Source organism: Salminus brasiliensis, chromosome 14 (assembly GCF_030463535.1).
Source record: "Salminus brasiliensis chromosome 14, fSalBra1.hap2, whole genome shotgun sequence".
NCBI lineage: Eukaryota > Metazoa > Chordata > Actinopteri > Characiformes > Bryconidae > Salminus > Salminus brasiliensis.
The window spans coordinates 9063331-9079719 of NC_132891.1; the positions used below are offsets into that span (position 1 = coordinate 9063331).

General features: G+C 40.3%; 1 protein-coding gene across 1 annotated transcript; it reads left to right on the forward strand.

Annotated features, from left to right (window-relative positions):
- The first annotated feature begins 445 nt into the window (after positions 1-445).
- Positions 446-16389, forward strand: mxra8b (matrix-remodelling associated 8b). Its single transcript, XM_072697474.1, has 10 exons — positions 446-613; positions 6290-6316; positions 6683-6985; positions 7072-7173; positions 8596-9099; positions 12381-12542; positions 12745-12775; positions 14157-14233; positions 14719-14796; positions 14898-16389. The coding sequence occupies exons 1-10, from the start codon at positions 559-561 to the stop codon at positions 14921-14923; spliced, it is 1365 nt and encodes a 454-aa protein (XP_072553575.1). The 5' UTR covers positions 446-558; the 3' UTR covers positions 14924-16389.

The window sequence follows — 16389 nt, forward strand, 5'->3', positions numbered from 1 at the left end:
CCTATCATCAATAACCCAGAGCTCTAACCAGTAAACACTAACCAAGTCATGTTTAGTTCTACAAATAAATCAATAAATAAAAATAAAAATGCAGAAAATAGTCAAGAGTGAGTTTTTACCCTTTTTGCCAAAATAAATCATGCAAACAAAAAAAACAGTAGTTTCTCCGGTCGCCAGTAGAGGGCATCGCAACGCTGTTTTCTTCAGTTCCTAATGATCACTTTATGAACACTAACAGTCCTAGCCGGTGTTTATGATAAGTTTGAGACGGGGGCAAATAATAAACCTACCTGCTTAGTCATCATTAAATGATATGTTGGTTGGCACTTTGTCTGTCTGCAGGAAAGAAATACACCAACACAAAAAACTGAAGTCAGAAAGAAGTCCAGAGAAATGGGGGCAGGGAAAGTCTAGGATTTCATGGTGGGAGTCTGGAGGAGGAGGGCACTCAGTGGTCCACGCAGTGCTGCAGTTTTTGTTGTCGCTGGTCGGCAAACTTCTTCTCAGGTGATGATTTCCGTCCACAAGTCATAGCTCATAGCATCACCTCCACCAGCTATGGACATGAGCTCCTCTCCACGGGTTTGGTCGGAGCTGGTTCTGATGTTATTCAGTGAGTAGCTGTTTCTTCTGTTGTACACTTTTCTCCACACGTCCAGAATCTGAACATGGAGGCTGTTTCTGTTGCTGTCTGATTTCAGTGCGGTTCTGTTTCAGACTGCCTGACTGGTTTTAGACTGAATGTGGTTTTAAGAATAACACTTACCTTTAGGGAGGATACTGGTTGCTTAATAACATTATTAAAATGATTTTCTAAATAATAACACTTTATTATTAACACATTAGGCTTGTTTTGGTTGTTTGCAGACTCATTGGCTTAAGATGTTAATGTCCATTTTTGAAATGTGATAAATTTGTTGCTAAATTGTGAGATTTAACTTTCATTAAAAACCACTACTATTGATTTCAAATAATTTTAAGTCCAAAAAGTCAAAATATTTTGAGTCAAAAATAGATTCTGAGTAAAAGTATATTATAATTACATATATAATACACATATACACATATGTGGATCATTCATAAATAAAGTGGGGCAGTGGTGGCTCAGCGGTTAGAGCACCGGGATATCGATAACAGGGTTGTGGGTTCGATTCCCGGGCTCAGCAAGCTGCCACTGTTGGGCCCTTGAGCAAGGCCCTTTACCGTCTCTGCTCCCCAGGCGCTGGAGTTGGCTGTGTGTGTGTGTGTGTGTGTGTGTGTGTGTGTGTGTGTGTGTGTGTGTGTGTGTGTGTGTGTGTGTGTACTCACTGCCCCTAACGTGTGTGTGAGTGTGTGTTCACTACCAGATGGGTTAAATGCGGAGGACACATTTCGCTGTACAGTGACAAATACGTGCACCTTTACCTTTTTTAAATATGTGATTGGTATATTTACATTGTATTCACACTCATTGTATTTCTCATTCTGATTATTTTCTCCTGTAAAAGTCTGACTGCAAAGTGTTTCATCATATATTCATAAATATGTGTTATATATATACACTATATGGGCAAAAGTCTGCTCAGCTGCTCACACACTGTTTCCTCTGAAATCAAGGATATTAAAAGTATATGGTTGCTTGGTTTGCTTGCTATGGTTGGATTAACTGTCTCTACTGTCCAGGGAAAAATGCTTTATACTAGATTTCGGAGAAGCATTGCTGTGAGGATTGGATTGCATTCAGTGACAAGAGCATTAATGAGGTCAGGATGTTGGCTGGATGCCACCCCACCTCATCCCCAACTCCCTAGCTCATCCCAAAAGTACTGGAGGGAGCACCGTCCATCATTCCAGAGAACACTGCTCCACTGCTCAATGCTGGGGGAGGGAGGGGGTTATACCCATCTAGCCCACGCCTGGCAGCAGTAGGTGCCACTTAAAGTAGCTGAATGTTTTTATTATAACAAAATACTCCAGCTTTTTTTGATAGCGGTTCTTCTTTCTTTGTGTAAACGATCCCCAGTGCAGGCCCAGTGTGACTGTGCTTTTGGCTAAAAGTGCTAGTTATGGCCCCAAGCCTGTCATTAAAATCTTTAGTGTGTATGAGTCCTCTGTGAATCACTGCTGAAAAAGATCTGACTCCACATCTCTGCGAAGGACAGCATTCATCAGCCATTAGTGGACACGCTGGAGTACGTCCAGCCTTATTTTGGGTTGAGTGTTGGATTTTTGGTTAATCAGAGGTAGGAATTGTGCAGCGTCAGCACGCCTGCTGCCGAGAGTTTGCTTTAGGAGCAGAGGCTGAAGCCAGGCCTGCTAATCGCAGCGGATGTTTTCTCTGTGAGAGAGGGAGAGCTTGAGAAATGCTTTTTTTTTTTATCTGAAACTGTCTGAGCAGTCCAGGGGTCTCTGGCTTTGTTCTCACTCACTACTGTCTTTGTGCTCCAGTTTATGTAAAAAAAAAGAGTGTTTTTTAGATATTTGCTTTTACTGTTGATTTATATTCTCAAGCTGACAAGCATTGAGAAGAACTTTTAATGCAATACGTTACTAAGAGTGTAACAGTTTTCACAATTAAAACTGTATCACTGATATGCCCTTCCAAAAATCTGTCATTCCCTTCAGGCTTTCTTAAAATCTGCGTCATGCTTCTGCTTCTGCATCAAATGAACATTACAAAAATCTACAAAAATATGCCTAATGCAAAGGTTTGGGTTCTGTTGGCCAAATAACACATTTTTGTCTTTTTGTTTAACCCCTTAAACAGCCTATGGCCAATGCATATGGCCCATGGTTATATTATTACAAATATCTACCAAAGAAATGCTTACAAAAGAATAGCCTCACCAGGCCCACAAACTGGTGGGGCTCTATGCACTTCTTTGTGTGAGTGTAGTTTTAGTTAATTATTTTTTTTTTAGTAATATTTGTCTCCAATTGATGTCTCAGTGGCAGATACGCTATATGGACAAAAGTATTGGGACATCTTCTCATTTATGTTTTTTTTTCTGAAATTAAAGTTATTAAAGAAAAAAAGAAACTCTACTGTCCAGGGAAGATTCTCCCCAAACTCATACCAAAAGTATTGGATGGAGCACAGTCCATCATTCCAGAGAACACAGATCCACTGCTCCACAGCTCAATGCTGACAACCCGGGCCTGTATACCCCTCTAGTCTATGCCTGGCATTGGGTTTTTGTACAGAAGTCCCTGTAGTTACTGAGTAATGCTCTTCAGTTACTACACTCTTTCATAACATAAAAATAAGACATCAGTGTAGCCTGAATGAGCAGATCACACCAGAAGTGCGACATGGAACTGTCAGATGAAACAAGTTTCCAAGCTTTAGAAATCACCAGAATCAACAACATCAGCAACTTTCTAAATATTCGAAGAGCTAGAAGCAGATAGCCAAGTGTTTTCAGCTCGCAGTTTCTTCAGTGCGGACTCTTATTAAGAGATAAGCCAGCTGTTCTGGGAAACTGTGGAGGTCAAGATGAGATCAGGAAGACCAAGAATGTTCTCAGCAATAATTGCTAGCAGGTAAGACAAATCGAAACCCCCATATGACTGCCAAGAACCAACAAGAAAGTTTAGCTTGGAGTCAAGTAGAGAGTTAAGACAGTGATGGAGTCAGAGGATAGAAACCTGACCTGTGACCTCCTCACAAAATCTTAACGTTTGGACTATGCTATAGATCCCCTAGAGAAGCCAGGTGAGTTTTGGAAAACCAGTGATGTGTACCCCACTTTGGTCACAATCAGCAAAGTCCTGTATGGATAAGACAAAGCTTTTGCTATTCTGATTTATTCTGTTCTATTCTGTTCTATTCTATTCTATTCTATTCTATTCTATTCTATTCTATTTTCTCCTTCATTGACCTGCCTGCTTGAATGCTGCTTTTTTGGCACACTTTCCAAGACTGATTCACTAGAGGAGAAAGTTCTGCGTGAGTTCTTCGCCAGTTTTCTGACTCATCAGCGTTAATTCCATGCTTCTGTGTGACAATTTTCTGACACATTGTTCAGCGTTTAGTGCTACCCGAGCCTCCTGTGTGAGGCGCCGGTTCATTGTGGAATATTTATAAAGAAAATTACAGGGTATGAATGTCTGTTTTTCCTTTCTTCAGAGCGGCCATGCTTTCCTTTTCAGCTCAGCCCAGTCCTCAGGCTCGGTGGTTACCAAGATCCTCTCTTTTATGTGAACTGCACTTTCATTCTTCCTGACAGCATGGCACTCTACTTTAAGTTTACGAGGCAGTTTCTCTTTCTTTCATTAGATACTGGGCCTAAGTGCCTCTTTGCACTTCTTTGTGTGAATGTAGTTTAGTTAATGATGTCTTGTTTGCAGATAGGCTATATGGACAAAAGTATTGGAACACCTGCTCATTTATTGTTTCTTCTGAACTCAAGGGTATTCTATAAGTAACTCTATTGTCCAGGGAAGGCTTTCCACTAGATGTTGGGGCATTGCTGTGAGGATTTGATTGCATTCAGCGACAAGAGCGTTAATAAGGTCAGGATGTTGGATGATAACCACCCCATCTCATCCGCAACTCCCCAACTCATCCCAGAAGTATTGTATAAGGCCATACATAATTCCAGAGAACACAGATCCACTGCTCCACAACTCAGTGTGAAAGGCATTAGGCATGGTGCCAATAGGTTTGTGTTTATCTGCTTTAGGGAGTCCTGTTATATTGGCAGTACTTCTCTAATGGGACTAGAAAAGCTTATGGGTGCCACCTAAAATATATCTAATACATTTGGACATTCAGTGTATCTGATGGTTATTTGTGTACTACTGAATCAAATGTCAGTTTTTTAAATGACAGAAAGGATCATGTGTTTTGCTCACATCTGGAGGATTTAAGGTCCAAAACACTGGACCTGAAACAAAGAAAGCATCCTCACCTCAAGCATAATACCTCTCAGCCGTGGGCCATGTTTTGAAGCTTATTGTGATTGCAAAACCACCTGGTCTAATGCGCTCTGGGAGTAGATGGGTTTTTACCCTCATTCTCTGTCAGTACATTACTTAAGCTGACCACATTTGGATGACTAATATGAACGGCTGGATGCATGCCGCTAAATTTAGAATATTTATAGGTTCAGTTAAAAAGCTCCAGCTGAGTACCGTCAGTCGCCCTCCCCAGCCAGCTTTGCTGTCTTTACTTCACTTAAAATGGCTAATGGATCTCAGTTTGCAAGTCCTGGTTCAGAAGTTGTCCTAAAGCAGACAGACTTTGGCTTTAGTCTGGTGAATGTTGACAGTGTTTAGGTTCTGGGTCATAGACGTTGATTGAAGCAAAAAGCAAGCAAGCTGGGGATGAATAGGGCCTCTGTGCTGGGTAATATGTCGGCACACGAGCAAACAGCAGACGCAGTAGTGCTTACAGCATCTCCCGAGACCCCAAACACACACACACACACGGTACTGCAGAGTACTGTTATATGTGCGCTTGACAACTTATCTGTCAGCTGTTTTTTAAAGGGAACTGTCAACTGTTTTTTACTGTTTCAGTGCTTGTGGACATACGTACGGCTATCTGGAGAGCCTACCAGCCCACAGACTGTGATATAAGACATCCATGTCAGTTTTCCATGGGCTATCTAAGTCTGAAAACAGAAAACAGCATTCACATTCACATTCCAACAGCGTTCAGCATGCTAGTCCGATCTGGCTCAGCTTTCTACGTTACAGGCCATCCATTAGAATTATATTGCCCCCATCTGAGTAGGGTGCCGTGTTTTGGGCTACTTTAAAAATGCACTGCCCCAAAAAATAGACTGTGGACAGTAAAAAAGGAAATCGAACTGCATTGTGGGTGTTTATCATTCTTGATTTGAGTATCTGAAAACCTAAGGACAGAAAGGCAGGTACAGCAGGCTACAGCAGATAATGATGAGAGAGAAATATGAACTCAAGGTGAAGTAAATATTAGCCAGCTGGTGTAAACAAACAGGGACAAATTAGAATAAACATGAAAAATCATTGGAGTGGGGTGAGCAGTGGCTTATTTTTTATTAAAGGAAAAGGCACTTATACCGGCCATTCTAAACCAGATTACTTAGCATGAGAATGGGCGCTGTGGGGCTAAATCTTTGAGATTTTGACCAAAGAATGCCACAGACCTTTTATTAAGACCCCATGGAACTGTGCTAACTTGTGGAAAAGAGGTTTAAAACACTGCATTTTTGTTGTTGTATTTTTAGTTTTACTGAGCTACTGTATTTCCAATGCCAATTGCCAACTTATTGCGTTTTTATTGTAGATCATACTGTTAACTTAAGTGTTATTTGCATTTCAGTTGCTGCCATCCTCCTCACACCTTATGGTAAGTAATTACTAAAAACAAAAGAATGTCATGTGAGCTACGGCAGTGTCTGCCTTATCTACAGTATATTTATGCACATTAGGTAATGGTGCAATTGCAGGACTATCCATGTGTGTACAAGCAGAAAGTTTAGGTGATGGTGGGCTAATAAAATGAATTTAATCTTTTTTGTAACCATACAGAAGCAAATGCTATACTTCTGTGTACTGCTAATTCAGGTAGACGTAGTGCCAATTTCTGTACATGATCGGATTTTGGCAGTAGCCTAGACTCCCCCTATCTGAGCATACCTAATAGTTTATAGAAAGTCCTGGAAAGTTAAACAGTTTGTTATATTGTATCTGACACAGTATGTGTATGTTATAGTGAGGGCCCAGACCAGCGTGCAGAGCGTAGTGGTGGAGGCGAGGAACATCACTCTTCACACAGGGTCGAAGGCTGTGTTGCCATGTCAAAACCAGCATATGGTATGGAGGCGGGACCATCTCCGGGATCGCCAGCGCGTGGTGCACTGGGACCTGATCCGGAACCGGCCTGATTATACAACAGAGCGAGTTCTAGACATGTACTCAGGAGGAGCAGAGCGTGTCTACAACGCCTACAACAAGGGCCGCGTCACTATGTCTAAAGACGCTTTCAGTGACGGCAACTTCTCCCTCATCATTCATAGTAAGATCCTTATAAACCGAGCTGTGGTTTGCAGATAGAAAATGTTTTTGGTCTCACTGAATGGCTCACTGCTTTTGTTTCTGCAGACGTAGACATGAACGATAAAGGCATCTACACCTGCAACCTGCATCACCATTACTGCAAGATTCACCAGTCCATTCAGATCCAGCTGAACGTTACTAAGTCCCGTAAGAAAGTCTGCAGTATATGTCCGTATCTTTTGTGAATGTGATAATATGTGTTTATTGTTTAAAAGGCCCTTATTACAGAAAACTGAATTACCCTGGATTGTTTAGGGAGTTTGATGTAAACTTTAACAGTTTAAGAACACACTGTTCACTCCTCACTCCATACAGTCCACATATGGAGCCTGAGCAGCAAAAACATCAGGTTTTGGAATTCCTGTCTCTCTGAGGTCACAAGGACCACCTCATTTACATATCCCCACCCATTAAGCCTACCTAGTTTAGCTCCACCCACTCATATGTCAGCTATCAGGAGTGCTTTTTGAATGAGGCTAAATACAAGACAATCACAAGCTCATTTGTCTTATATACGTCTTAAAGATGAAGTGACAGAACCAGGATGAATTGGGATTTAAAAATGGTTGTGTAGAACTGTATTCTAACATTTCTGAAATATAGAGCCACATAAATATTGTTAGTGTACCTCAAAAAAAGAAATATACAACACAGCAAAAATATAGGATATGGGGCCTTTAAATGAATGAGTAATTGTGTTGTAGGGCAGAGAACATCCTTAAAAGCTTTCCTATGAAAAGTATTCAAATAGTAGGAGCTGTCATTTACTGAAAAAAATATCTTATTTTACGTTTAAAAAGTTCTAGTAAAAATGATTAAATTTAAGTTATTGTTCATTAAAACAAACAAATTGTTACTCCCAAAATTGTTATACACAATGTGAACATTTTTCTAAAGAACAAACCAAGATCAAATTTGTAAAGCAAAAATTGTTATTGAGATTTTTTAACCTTATGTCTAGATGTATTTTAAAAATCTTGATGCAAACAAAATGAGAACATTGTCTGCATTATGTCTTTAAAAAAGCATTTTGGACAGAATTAAATTTGTAATTGAAATGTAAAAACAGGGAGAAATAATTCATAATCTTACTATGTTCTTATATATAGTCTCAGAATTAATTATATATATATATATATATATATATATATATATATATATATATATATATATAACCTACACGTGCAATGGTTCCACAAGAATTATTTTTTACAATAGTATATAGTATTATTTATTAAATGTATATATACATGCTGCTGCACTATTTTTAGGCCACCTTTTCCCTGTCCATCAGAGGAAAGAGACCACCATAGGTACACTGCAGGTGTCACCGCTGGGTTGAGATCAGTCCACCCACAAAAAACATCCTGCCAACAGCAGCCCTGTAATCAGAAACTGACCACTGATGAAGGGCTAGAAGACGACTAACACTTGTCAGATGCACAAAGATATTTTTAAAAAGATTAAAATATGAAAAGGTTAGCTATAGGCTTTACCTATCAACCTGAGCCAACACGGTAGGTGTGTCTCTAATAAAGCGGCCCACACTTGTGTTTGACTTCCTTGCAGCTCGTAAGGAGAAGCGTGTGTGGGACGGGGAGAAGTCTGTGTTCGTGGTGCTGGTGGGACACAGCGTGGTTTTACCCTGTGTGAACCGCCGCTCTCTCTGGAGGGAGGGCATCCGGGAGGAGGGCCAACAGCAAGTGGTCCACTGGGACTTTCAGGCTCCGGGGGTGACCCGTGACCGTGCTGACCGCCTTATCGATCTGTATGCCTCGGGGGAGAAGCGAAAATATGGCCCCCTTTTTCTTCTCAGCAAGATGAACATCTCGGCCGAGGCTTTCTACATGGGCGATTTCTCTCTCACTATTGACGACGTACAGCCTGCTGATAAAGGCCTGTATTCCTGCCACCTGCACCACCACTACTGCGGCCTGCACGAGAGGCGGATCTTCCGGGTCATCGTGGAGTCTTCTGTGCCTGGCCTGCCCTCTGCAGCCACACCTACTGAACCTCAGCCTACTAATCCAAAAACTCCCAAACAACTCCCAGAACACCAGGATGATGACCCTGGTAATGTCTTATTTATGATTTGGCAGTCAGCACCTTTTTATTCATCTTATACAGTCATGTAAAAAAATAAAACACCCCATTGAAAATCTCTGTCTTTTTAAAATACACTACCTCGGCACTCAGCGACCCAATCTGTAAGTTTACGTGAGTTCAGTTGCTGTGGTTCCTAAGCGCTTCCATATTTCAATAATACCACTCACAGTCGATGGTGGAGTACTTGTGGGAAATTTAACCAACTGACGTTGCATAGTAGCACCGATGGCATCCTATTACAGAACCACGTTATTGGAGTTCAGTGAGCTCTTTAGAACCACACATTCTCAGACTAATGTGTGTAAAGGCAGGGCTTGATTTTACACACCTGCGGCAATGGGACTGAATGAAACCCCTGAATTTAGCGATTAAGAGGTGTGTCCCAATACTTTAGTTCATATAGTGTATGTTTGAAAAGACAGACGTTTTTTATAGGGTGTCCTAATTTGTTCATATGACTGTATGTTATTATTTTCTGTATATCTTAGTCTTGCAAAGCTGCAGCACAGGGCAAGTAACATTTGTCATTATGTGGATTTGCTGTGTTTCTGGTCACTGCCTTGCCCAAGTATTTCCTGTGTTTTATTTCTCAGTCCTGTTAGCCCACTCCCCCCACACACCTGGTCTTTTGGTGGTGGGACATGAAGCCTGAGACTTGGCTGAAATCTAGATTTGGAGCTTATTTAACTCTTCATTGCTTTCAGCCCTCAATACTAGAATGGTAATACTGTAGCTACTGCTATTTTTCTGCTGTTCTGTATTAGGTCATATTGAATATAATACTATTCTCCCTTCTTAAGCCAGCTTGGAAAAGCTCAGGTTTTCCTCTGCTAAGTAATGACTGAGCTCACTTTTGCTTTTAAACCTTTTGCTTTATAACAGGAGGCAGCTAAGGCCGTTCTCAGTTTTGCAAGTTTAACCTCTTGGCCTATGACAGTATCTCTCAGCCCTGCGCTGGCTAGTGTGGGCTGTTTTTTGGTGTGAAAAGGAAGTTTGCTACATCTGTACAACATCTGGCCTGCAGTAACATTAAAGGCTGTGCCAGGAGCCAGTTTGGTTCTGTTAGATTCACATCTCGTTTTTAACTGCATTCCTCTCCAAGGTGAATCTTTTTGAAGATTTTAGTACCTGTCAACTTCACCCAAGAGCTCTGTGTTACATGTTGAACAGATTAGAAGCACACAAGGTCTTATAATACTGTAAAACTATGAAAACTTCTAATATTGCTGTGTAGGGTTACTAAGAGTAGTACTACATTTAAAGCAATTATGCAACAATTTAACTTAAAAATTACAGCTTTTTGATGGTAGACAGTCTGTAATAGGGAGAAGGCCATCTCTGCCAGTGCCATTCCAGGCAGAAATGCTGGTACTGGAGTAACTGCATGCTGCTACTGCATGCAGCTTCCTACTAAGTCGCCAAGTTTTTATCAAATCAAATATATTTGTCTATATTTGAGCTTATTATAACTGGCGTTGTCAAGTTATTCCTGTAGCTTTACAGGAATTCAGTAAGATCAACCAGAGATCAACAAAACATAAAACATAAAGACCCCCAGTGAGCAAGCCAAAATCGACAGTGGCAAGGAAAAACTCCCTCAGAGCTGGAGGAAGAAACCTTGCAAGGAACCAAGGCTCACAAGCGGCTCCCATCCTCCTCTGGTCAAAACTACTTTAAAAACATCAAACAGTTCGAGTTCATGCAAACTTCAACATGGTCGGTAGGCAGACAGAGGGTGGGCAGCTGGTGTGACTTGAGTAGCAGGAGAGCCTTGCGGTCAGTCAGGTGGGTGGGCAACTGGTCTGATGTGGGTAGCAGAAGAGCCCATTGGTCAGTCTTCCGTTGATGTCAGACCAAACTAGGGCAGTCATTAACTCAGAAAACATCATGGGTGTGTAAAAGTGAAGTACACATTGCAACTGTAGGGGGAGCCCTAGAGTAAACAAATACAAATGTTCACATAATGCTGCTTTAATTTAATATTATTCTCCTATTTATTAGTAATATAGTTATGTAATAGTATTTTGTTGTCAGTATTTTTAATGCCCTTTTGGACCAGGAGTACCAGTACTCATTTGTCGCAGTCATATGGAAAAGGTTTGGCACTCCTGGTCAAATTCGATATTTTGTGGATTCTGTAAGTAAAAATAAATAGAGATTTAAACAGACTTCACACATTTTATTGCACAATAACTGTTCATTTGCTTAACTGAACATACTGGAAAACATAAAACATGAATGGTGGAGTGACAAAGGCCACTTCACTGTATGTTATGTTTAAGTTCAGTTCAGAATAGGAAAAGTGCTTTCAGATCTGCAGAGAATTGCATGTTGAAGTTCAAACAGAACAGTGGAGTCCAAACCTTTGCATATGACTCTATACTGACATATGAATAATGTGAGTCAGAGAGTAGAAGAGATACAGTGGGAATGCGTTTCCTGAGTAAAGCATTACAGATAATGATAGTGATAAATTCTTCCAAAAGCTGCCTTTTCATAAGTCACCAATAAACCCACTCACCATTTACCCTTTAAACAGACTTGCTGACAGCATACTTAATACACACTGAGGGACAGGATTTGTGTGTTTATGTGGTGTTAATGTCACTCTGATGCGTCCGGATTAAGCCAGATTACTTTCAGAAAATATGATATCACATAAACAGTTAATCCATAAATCACAGAATGAACAATATTAAACAGATTTGATATTGGTCAAAACATTTGACTGGGTTTATTTAAAGTAAAGTATCAAAAGTGACAGATATGATATCACCTTCAACCTTTTTCCAGTTTTTAGTGGCAAGAAGTAAGTGGAGAAGAAGCTCTATAGACAGGCTAACCACAAACAACACGTTCCTCCTCCTGTTTTCCCCCTCTTGGCTGGTCCGTGTGTGTTTTTTCTCCATCGCAGCTGCATGACATCAGGTCTGGAACTCATTATGTCTAAGCCATTTTGACATGGAACACTGTTCCTCCTCTGAGTTTTTCTCACTGGCACACACGAGAAGGGGAAAAACAAACCGCCTGGACTTTTTATCCATTAGAGGCACCAGGATAATGCAGTATCATCCTGAAGAATGTGACTGAACCATTGCCAACTTGATTGCTTTGTTTTCTTTATCTAGCAAAGCTTCAGAAAGAATATCTCCAGCATCAAATGTGTCTGGATTTGGCTTTACCCAAGATCAAAAGCTGCATCAAGTACTGTAGTAATTGTAATCTCCTTTCCTCCCCGTCTGGTGCAGGTACAAATATGGTTGAGGCGTCCCATGTCTTTAACGTCATCATGCCCGAGAGCCGAACTCACCTGCTGCACCAAGTTGGCTACATTCTGGCTTTCTTCCTGTTGCTACTGCTCATGCTCATAGGAATCATCATGACCACAAGGCAGTGCAAAGGGAAAGGAGGTATGGTCATGAGTGGACTTGGGTTTGGACCGATTTACTAGTAATGTAAAAAAGGCCTCACTGAGTCATTTGTTCAGATGAAATACTATGATTCAAGTGTTCATCATACTTGAATCATACCATTGTATGCATCACAGCTGGACGTTCAACAAGTTGAAGATCTTTTTAGCTGTTTTAACAAGATCTGCAATGTGTGTTTCAGGGCTAGAGGCCGATATCCGGAGGTCTAGCAGGTAAGGATGCCAAAGCATCTTTTTTTATTGAATTACTACTGGTAAGAAATCTCAACCTGAACCTGAAATCTCCAGAACCTTGAATCACCAAAATGAAAGTAAAAGTAAAGACCAGCTACCGAAAATGTGAAAAACAAGAAAAATGGCAATGAAATGCAATCTCCCACTGTGTCTTCCGGACATCGGAAAGCAGTGACTCAACTTTGTCTCATTGTCACTGGTAGAAAAAGTGGGGGAAATCCAGGAACCACTATAACCAGAGGATTGCTATGTCAAATTCCGGCCATGCTGCTAGCCATTGGCAGCTGGGGCCCCTGAGACAACACAGTTGCCTCTCTCCAGGGTGGATAGATGACACTCTCGCCCCACCATCATTCAGTGTGATGCTTTCAGAGCCGGGTACATAAGGCTTTCCTCCGATCACGTTGGTTGCCCAGTAATGTTACATTGGCAGCCGTTTGGAATAAGAGCTGGTGGATTACTACGTATGTGTCAAAGCAGGCATGCGTTGGTCTTTGGCCTCCTATTGTCAGGAGCATTGGGGCAGCATATGTATGGGTTGGGGTACACAACCCATGGGGAACACACAGGAACCCTGGTCTTATTTTAGGTTTTTACTGTATTTAAATATTTGAAGTGTTAAACTGAATGTGTTACATTTCTAGATGATGCCTTAAGACCAGCTTGACCCTGTGTCTGTGTGCAATGTTAGACTATTTCAGAATAACCCACCCACCCAAAACATCCAAATGCCAGTGGCACCATGGTCCAAAACTACCTTTGATAAAGGACTGGAAGACGGCAAAACTGACAACCCAGTTAAGGAGTAAATGAGCAGTTGATGGATCTAAGTAACGAAACGAAAGAAAACGAAGAAAAAAACAGATGTCCATCAGATGAACATCCATGTTTGATTTGGGCCAGGTTTCCCAAAACCTCTTAGCACTAAGATCAGTGTTAAATGGTCAAGTGAGCATCACATTACACACTCTCTCTTTTGACCCTGTTAAACCGGTGAATATTCATTTAAGTTTGTGTGTTTTGTTGCTGCTGGGAATAGTGTTATTCTTCCTTTGTCAAGGTCTTAATAAAGTATCTAAAAGCAGTGAATTTACTCTTTAACATTGTGCAGCAACGCTGATGGCCTCTTAAGTCTTTAGTTCCTTCAGAATAATGTTGCGTGCAAGATATTTAATTGTGTAACAGTGAGTCTTTTTATACTGTGTGGTCTTGTAAACACAGACCCTATGTTTATGTTGCACTGTGTATGACCCCAGAAGAACACTGTTTTGTTCCATTGTGTACATGAAAATGGTTGAAATGGCAGTAAAGTATGTCTTTTTCTACCTTAAAAACTCGTTCCTTTTTCTCTATTGGACAGGAATGAAAGGACTGAAATTGAGTTGGAAATGCAAGCCACTGACCTGAGAGCCTACAATCAGGAAGACCTCCGACTTGGTAATAAAACGTGTCCATTTACATCTTAGAAGTGGAAATTTGGGGTCGTTTCACACCTGCATTTTTAGTCTGGTTAAACCAGATTCTGGTTCATTTAGGCAGGTGTAAATATAGTACACACACTTGGATGCGGACCAAAACAATCAGGCGATTAGTATGTTGTGAAAGCATGATTCAACCTCGATTTGGCCCAATTAGCTATAAGCTAAATAGTTGTTAACCTGGTATATCACCAAAATATTACTACAGCTGAGAAAACATTTGCCATCTCCGCTGTTGCTCCACGTTAAACTGCACAGGGCCTTTATCCTGCATTTACTTTCCTGCTCATGCCCCAGACAAGTCTGACCAATAAACTGAAGAAATCGTTTTACAAAGTTTACAAACTCGTCAACTATAGGTGTGAAAAAGCCCTTAATCCTTACCATCAGCTTCATTTACCTATATGTATTATAATAGTAGTTTTTTTTTACTTTTTTTTTTAGACTACAAGAACAACATCATGAAAGAAAGGGCTGAGATGAACAACTATCCCGCCCCCAAAATGATAGATCTCAACAGAGGTGATTTCATTTGAAGCCCTCAGGCTACAGCAGGTGTTGGTTGAGGGCCATGCAATACATGTATATGTATCTGCCTTTCTTTCCTTCTGTTTCAATATCAGAAATGGAGAAACTGTCCCGGAAGTGAGTGTTTGTGAGCTGCTGGCTGGTCCAGGGCAGGCTGTATGGGATTCAAGAAGACTGCGGATGTCCACATGGAATCTTTACTGTATATTCAGAAATGCTCATCTACAGAATTGTTTTTGTAATGTTTTTAGTATTGTCTTTTTTAATGTTTTTTAAATGCAGCGAAACCTTTTCTTGAAGAAAGCTTACTGTAGTATCATTTGGAAGTCATGTGTATACATGTTTAAAGCTGAAATTGTGCCCTGTTGAAAGAAGGGAAAATAAATACATATAAAGCAAGAAGACAAACCAAAGAATATGAAAACCTGTCTCGACTGATCTGTTAGATCAGACTTGTTTTTGGTGTTGGAGGCACAGGTAGAATGCAGTTCAACCAAATTCAAAACCTACATTTTTGCTCATCAGACAGTACTTTCAAGTGTGGCTGTCTAGATTTACTGAATCACGCTAGAGTGTTACTGAAATCAAAGAAACCAGATAATAATAATAATAAACTCAGGAAATTAACAGATATTTGTGATTCCAGGACCATTAACCTCAGCCACCTGTAGTGATACCTACTTATGTACATAATCTGATATCTACTTATGGACATAATCTACTTAAAGCAGCATTATGGAGAATTGGTATTTCATGCTCCAGGGCTCCCTCTACTTTTGGGAAGTGTAATTTGCACTAATTTAGCCACCACCAAAGGACACCAAAGGATGCTTTTCTGGATAAGCTGAAAGATGCAGAAGCACATTGATTTTACACAAATCTCGCGAGTGTTATCTAGCCCACTTCACCAAAAGTTAAAGAGTGCACTTAGCAGCATGCTGAACTTGGAGTAGCAACTATTCTTCCTATTCAGTAAGTCAGTGGAGCATTAACATGATTTTTAACTTGCTTTTTTCAAGTAGATATTCTACATAGTGTTGCTTTGAGTACCTAAATATTCTGCATATCTTACTGCTATTTAGCCAGGTATTTAGTTATTTGGTGACTTTTGTTTATCTTTTCGTATTAGATTTTGCACACACACACACACACACAGACAGCACTATGCTGGTTATCTGTCGCGCCACAAAAGCAGGACAAATTAAGAAAACTGCTTCTGGCCACATCAGTAACTGATATGGCCCTTGGCATTAGCGCTTAAGTATTTTATGATTAAGTGTAGAAACATATACATTACATAGACTGGAGAACATCCAGTGATAATGTATATCTAGTTTTGCATTTATTTCCTACTATCATTTATCATATCCTAATATGACCAAGTTTTCCAAACTGAAAATGTGGGTGACTGTGAGGGTTTTGGGAAACGATGACATGACTCAATATAATCAAATTTTGGATGCAGTTTTTAATGGTGTTTTTTTTTGTTCATTTTGCTTTAAAAAAAAACTAGCTGCTGATATAAAGGGCTTTGTGCAAATTGTGGCAAACATTAAAACTGAATAAACTTTATTTTTAAATAATCAA

What these genes read in the sequence shown, in the direction of transcription:
- mxra8b (XM_072697474.1), top strand. Translation starts at nt 559, where the DNA reads ATGGACATGAGCTCCTCTCCACGGGTTTGGTCGGAGCTGGTTCTGATG. An exon ending in CATCCTCCTCACACCTTATG is followed by an intron (nt 6,317 to 6,682) that starts GTAAGTAATTAC and finishes TGTATGTTATAG; the next exon opens with TGAGGGCCCAGACCAGCGTG. An exon ending in CTTCTCCCTCATCATTCATA is followed by an intron (nt 6,986 to 7,071) that starts GTAAGATCCTTA and finishes TTGTTTCTGCAG; the next exon opens with ACGTAGACATGAACGATAAA.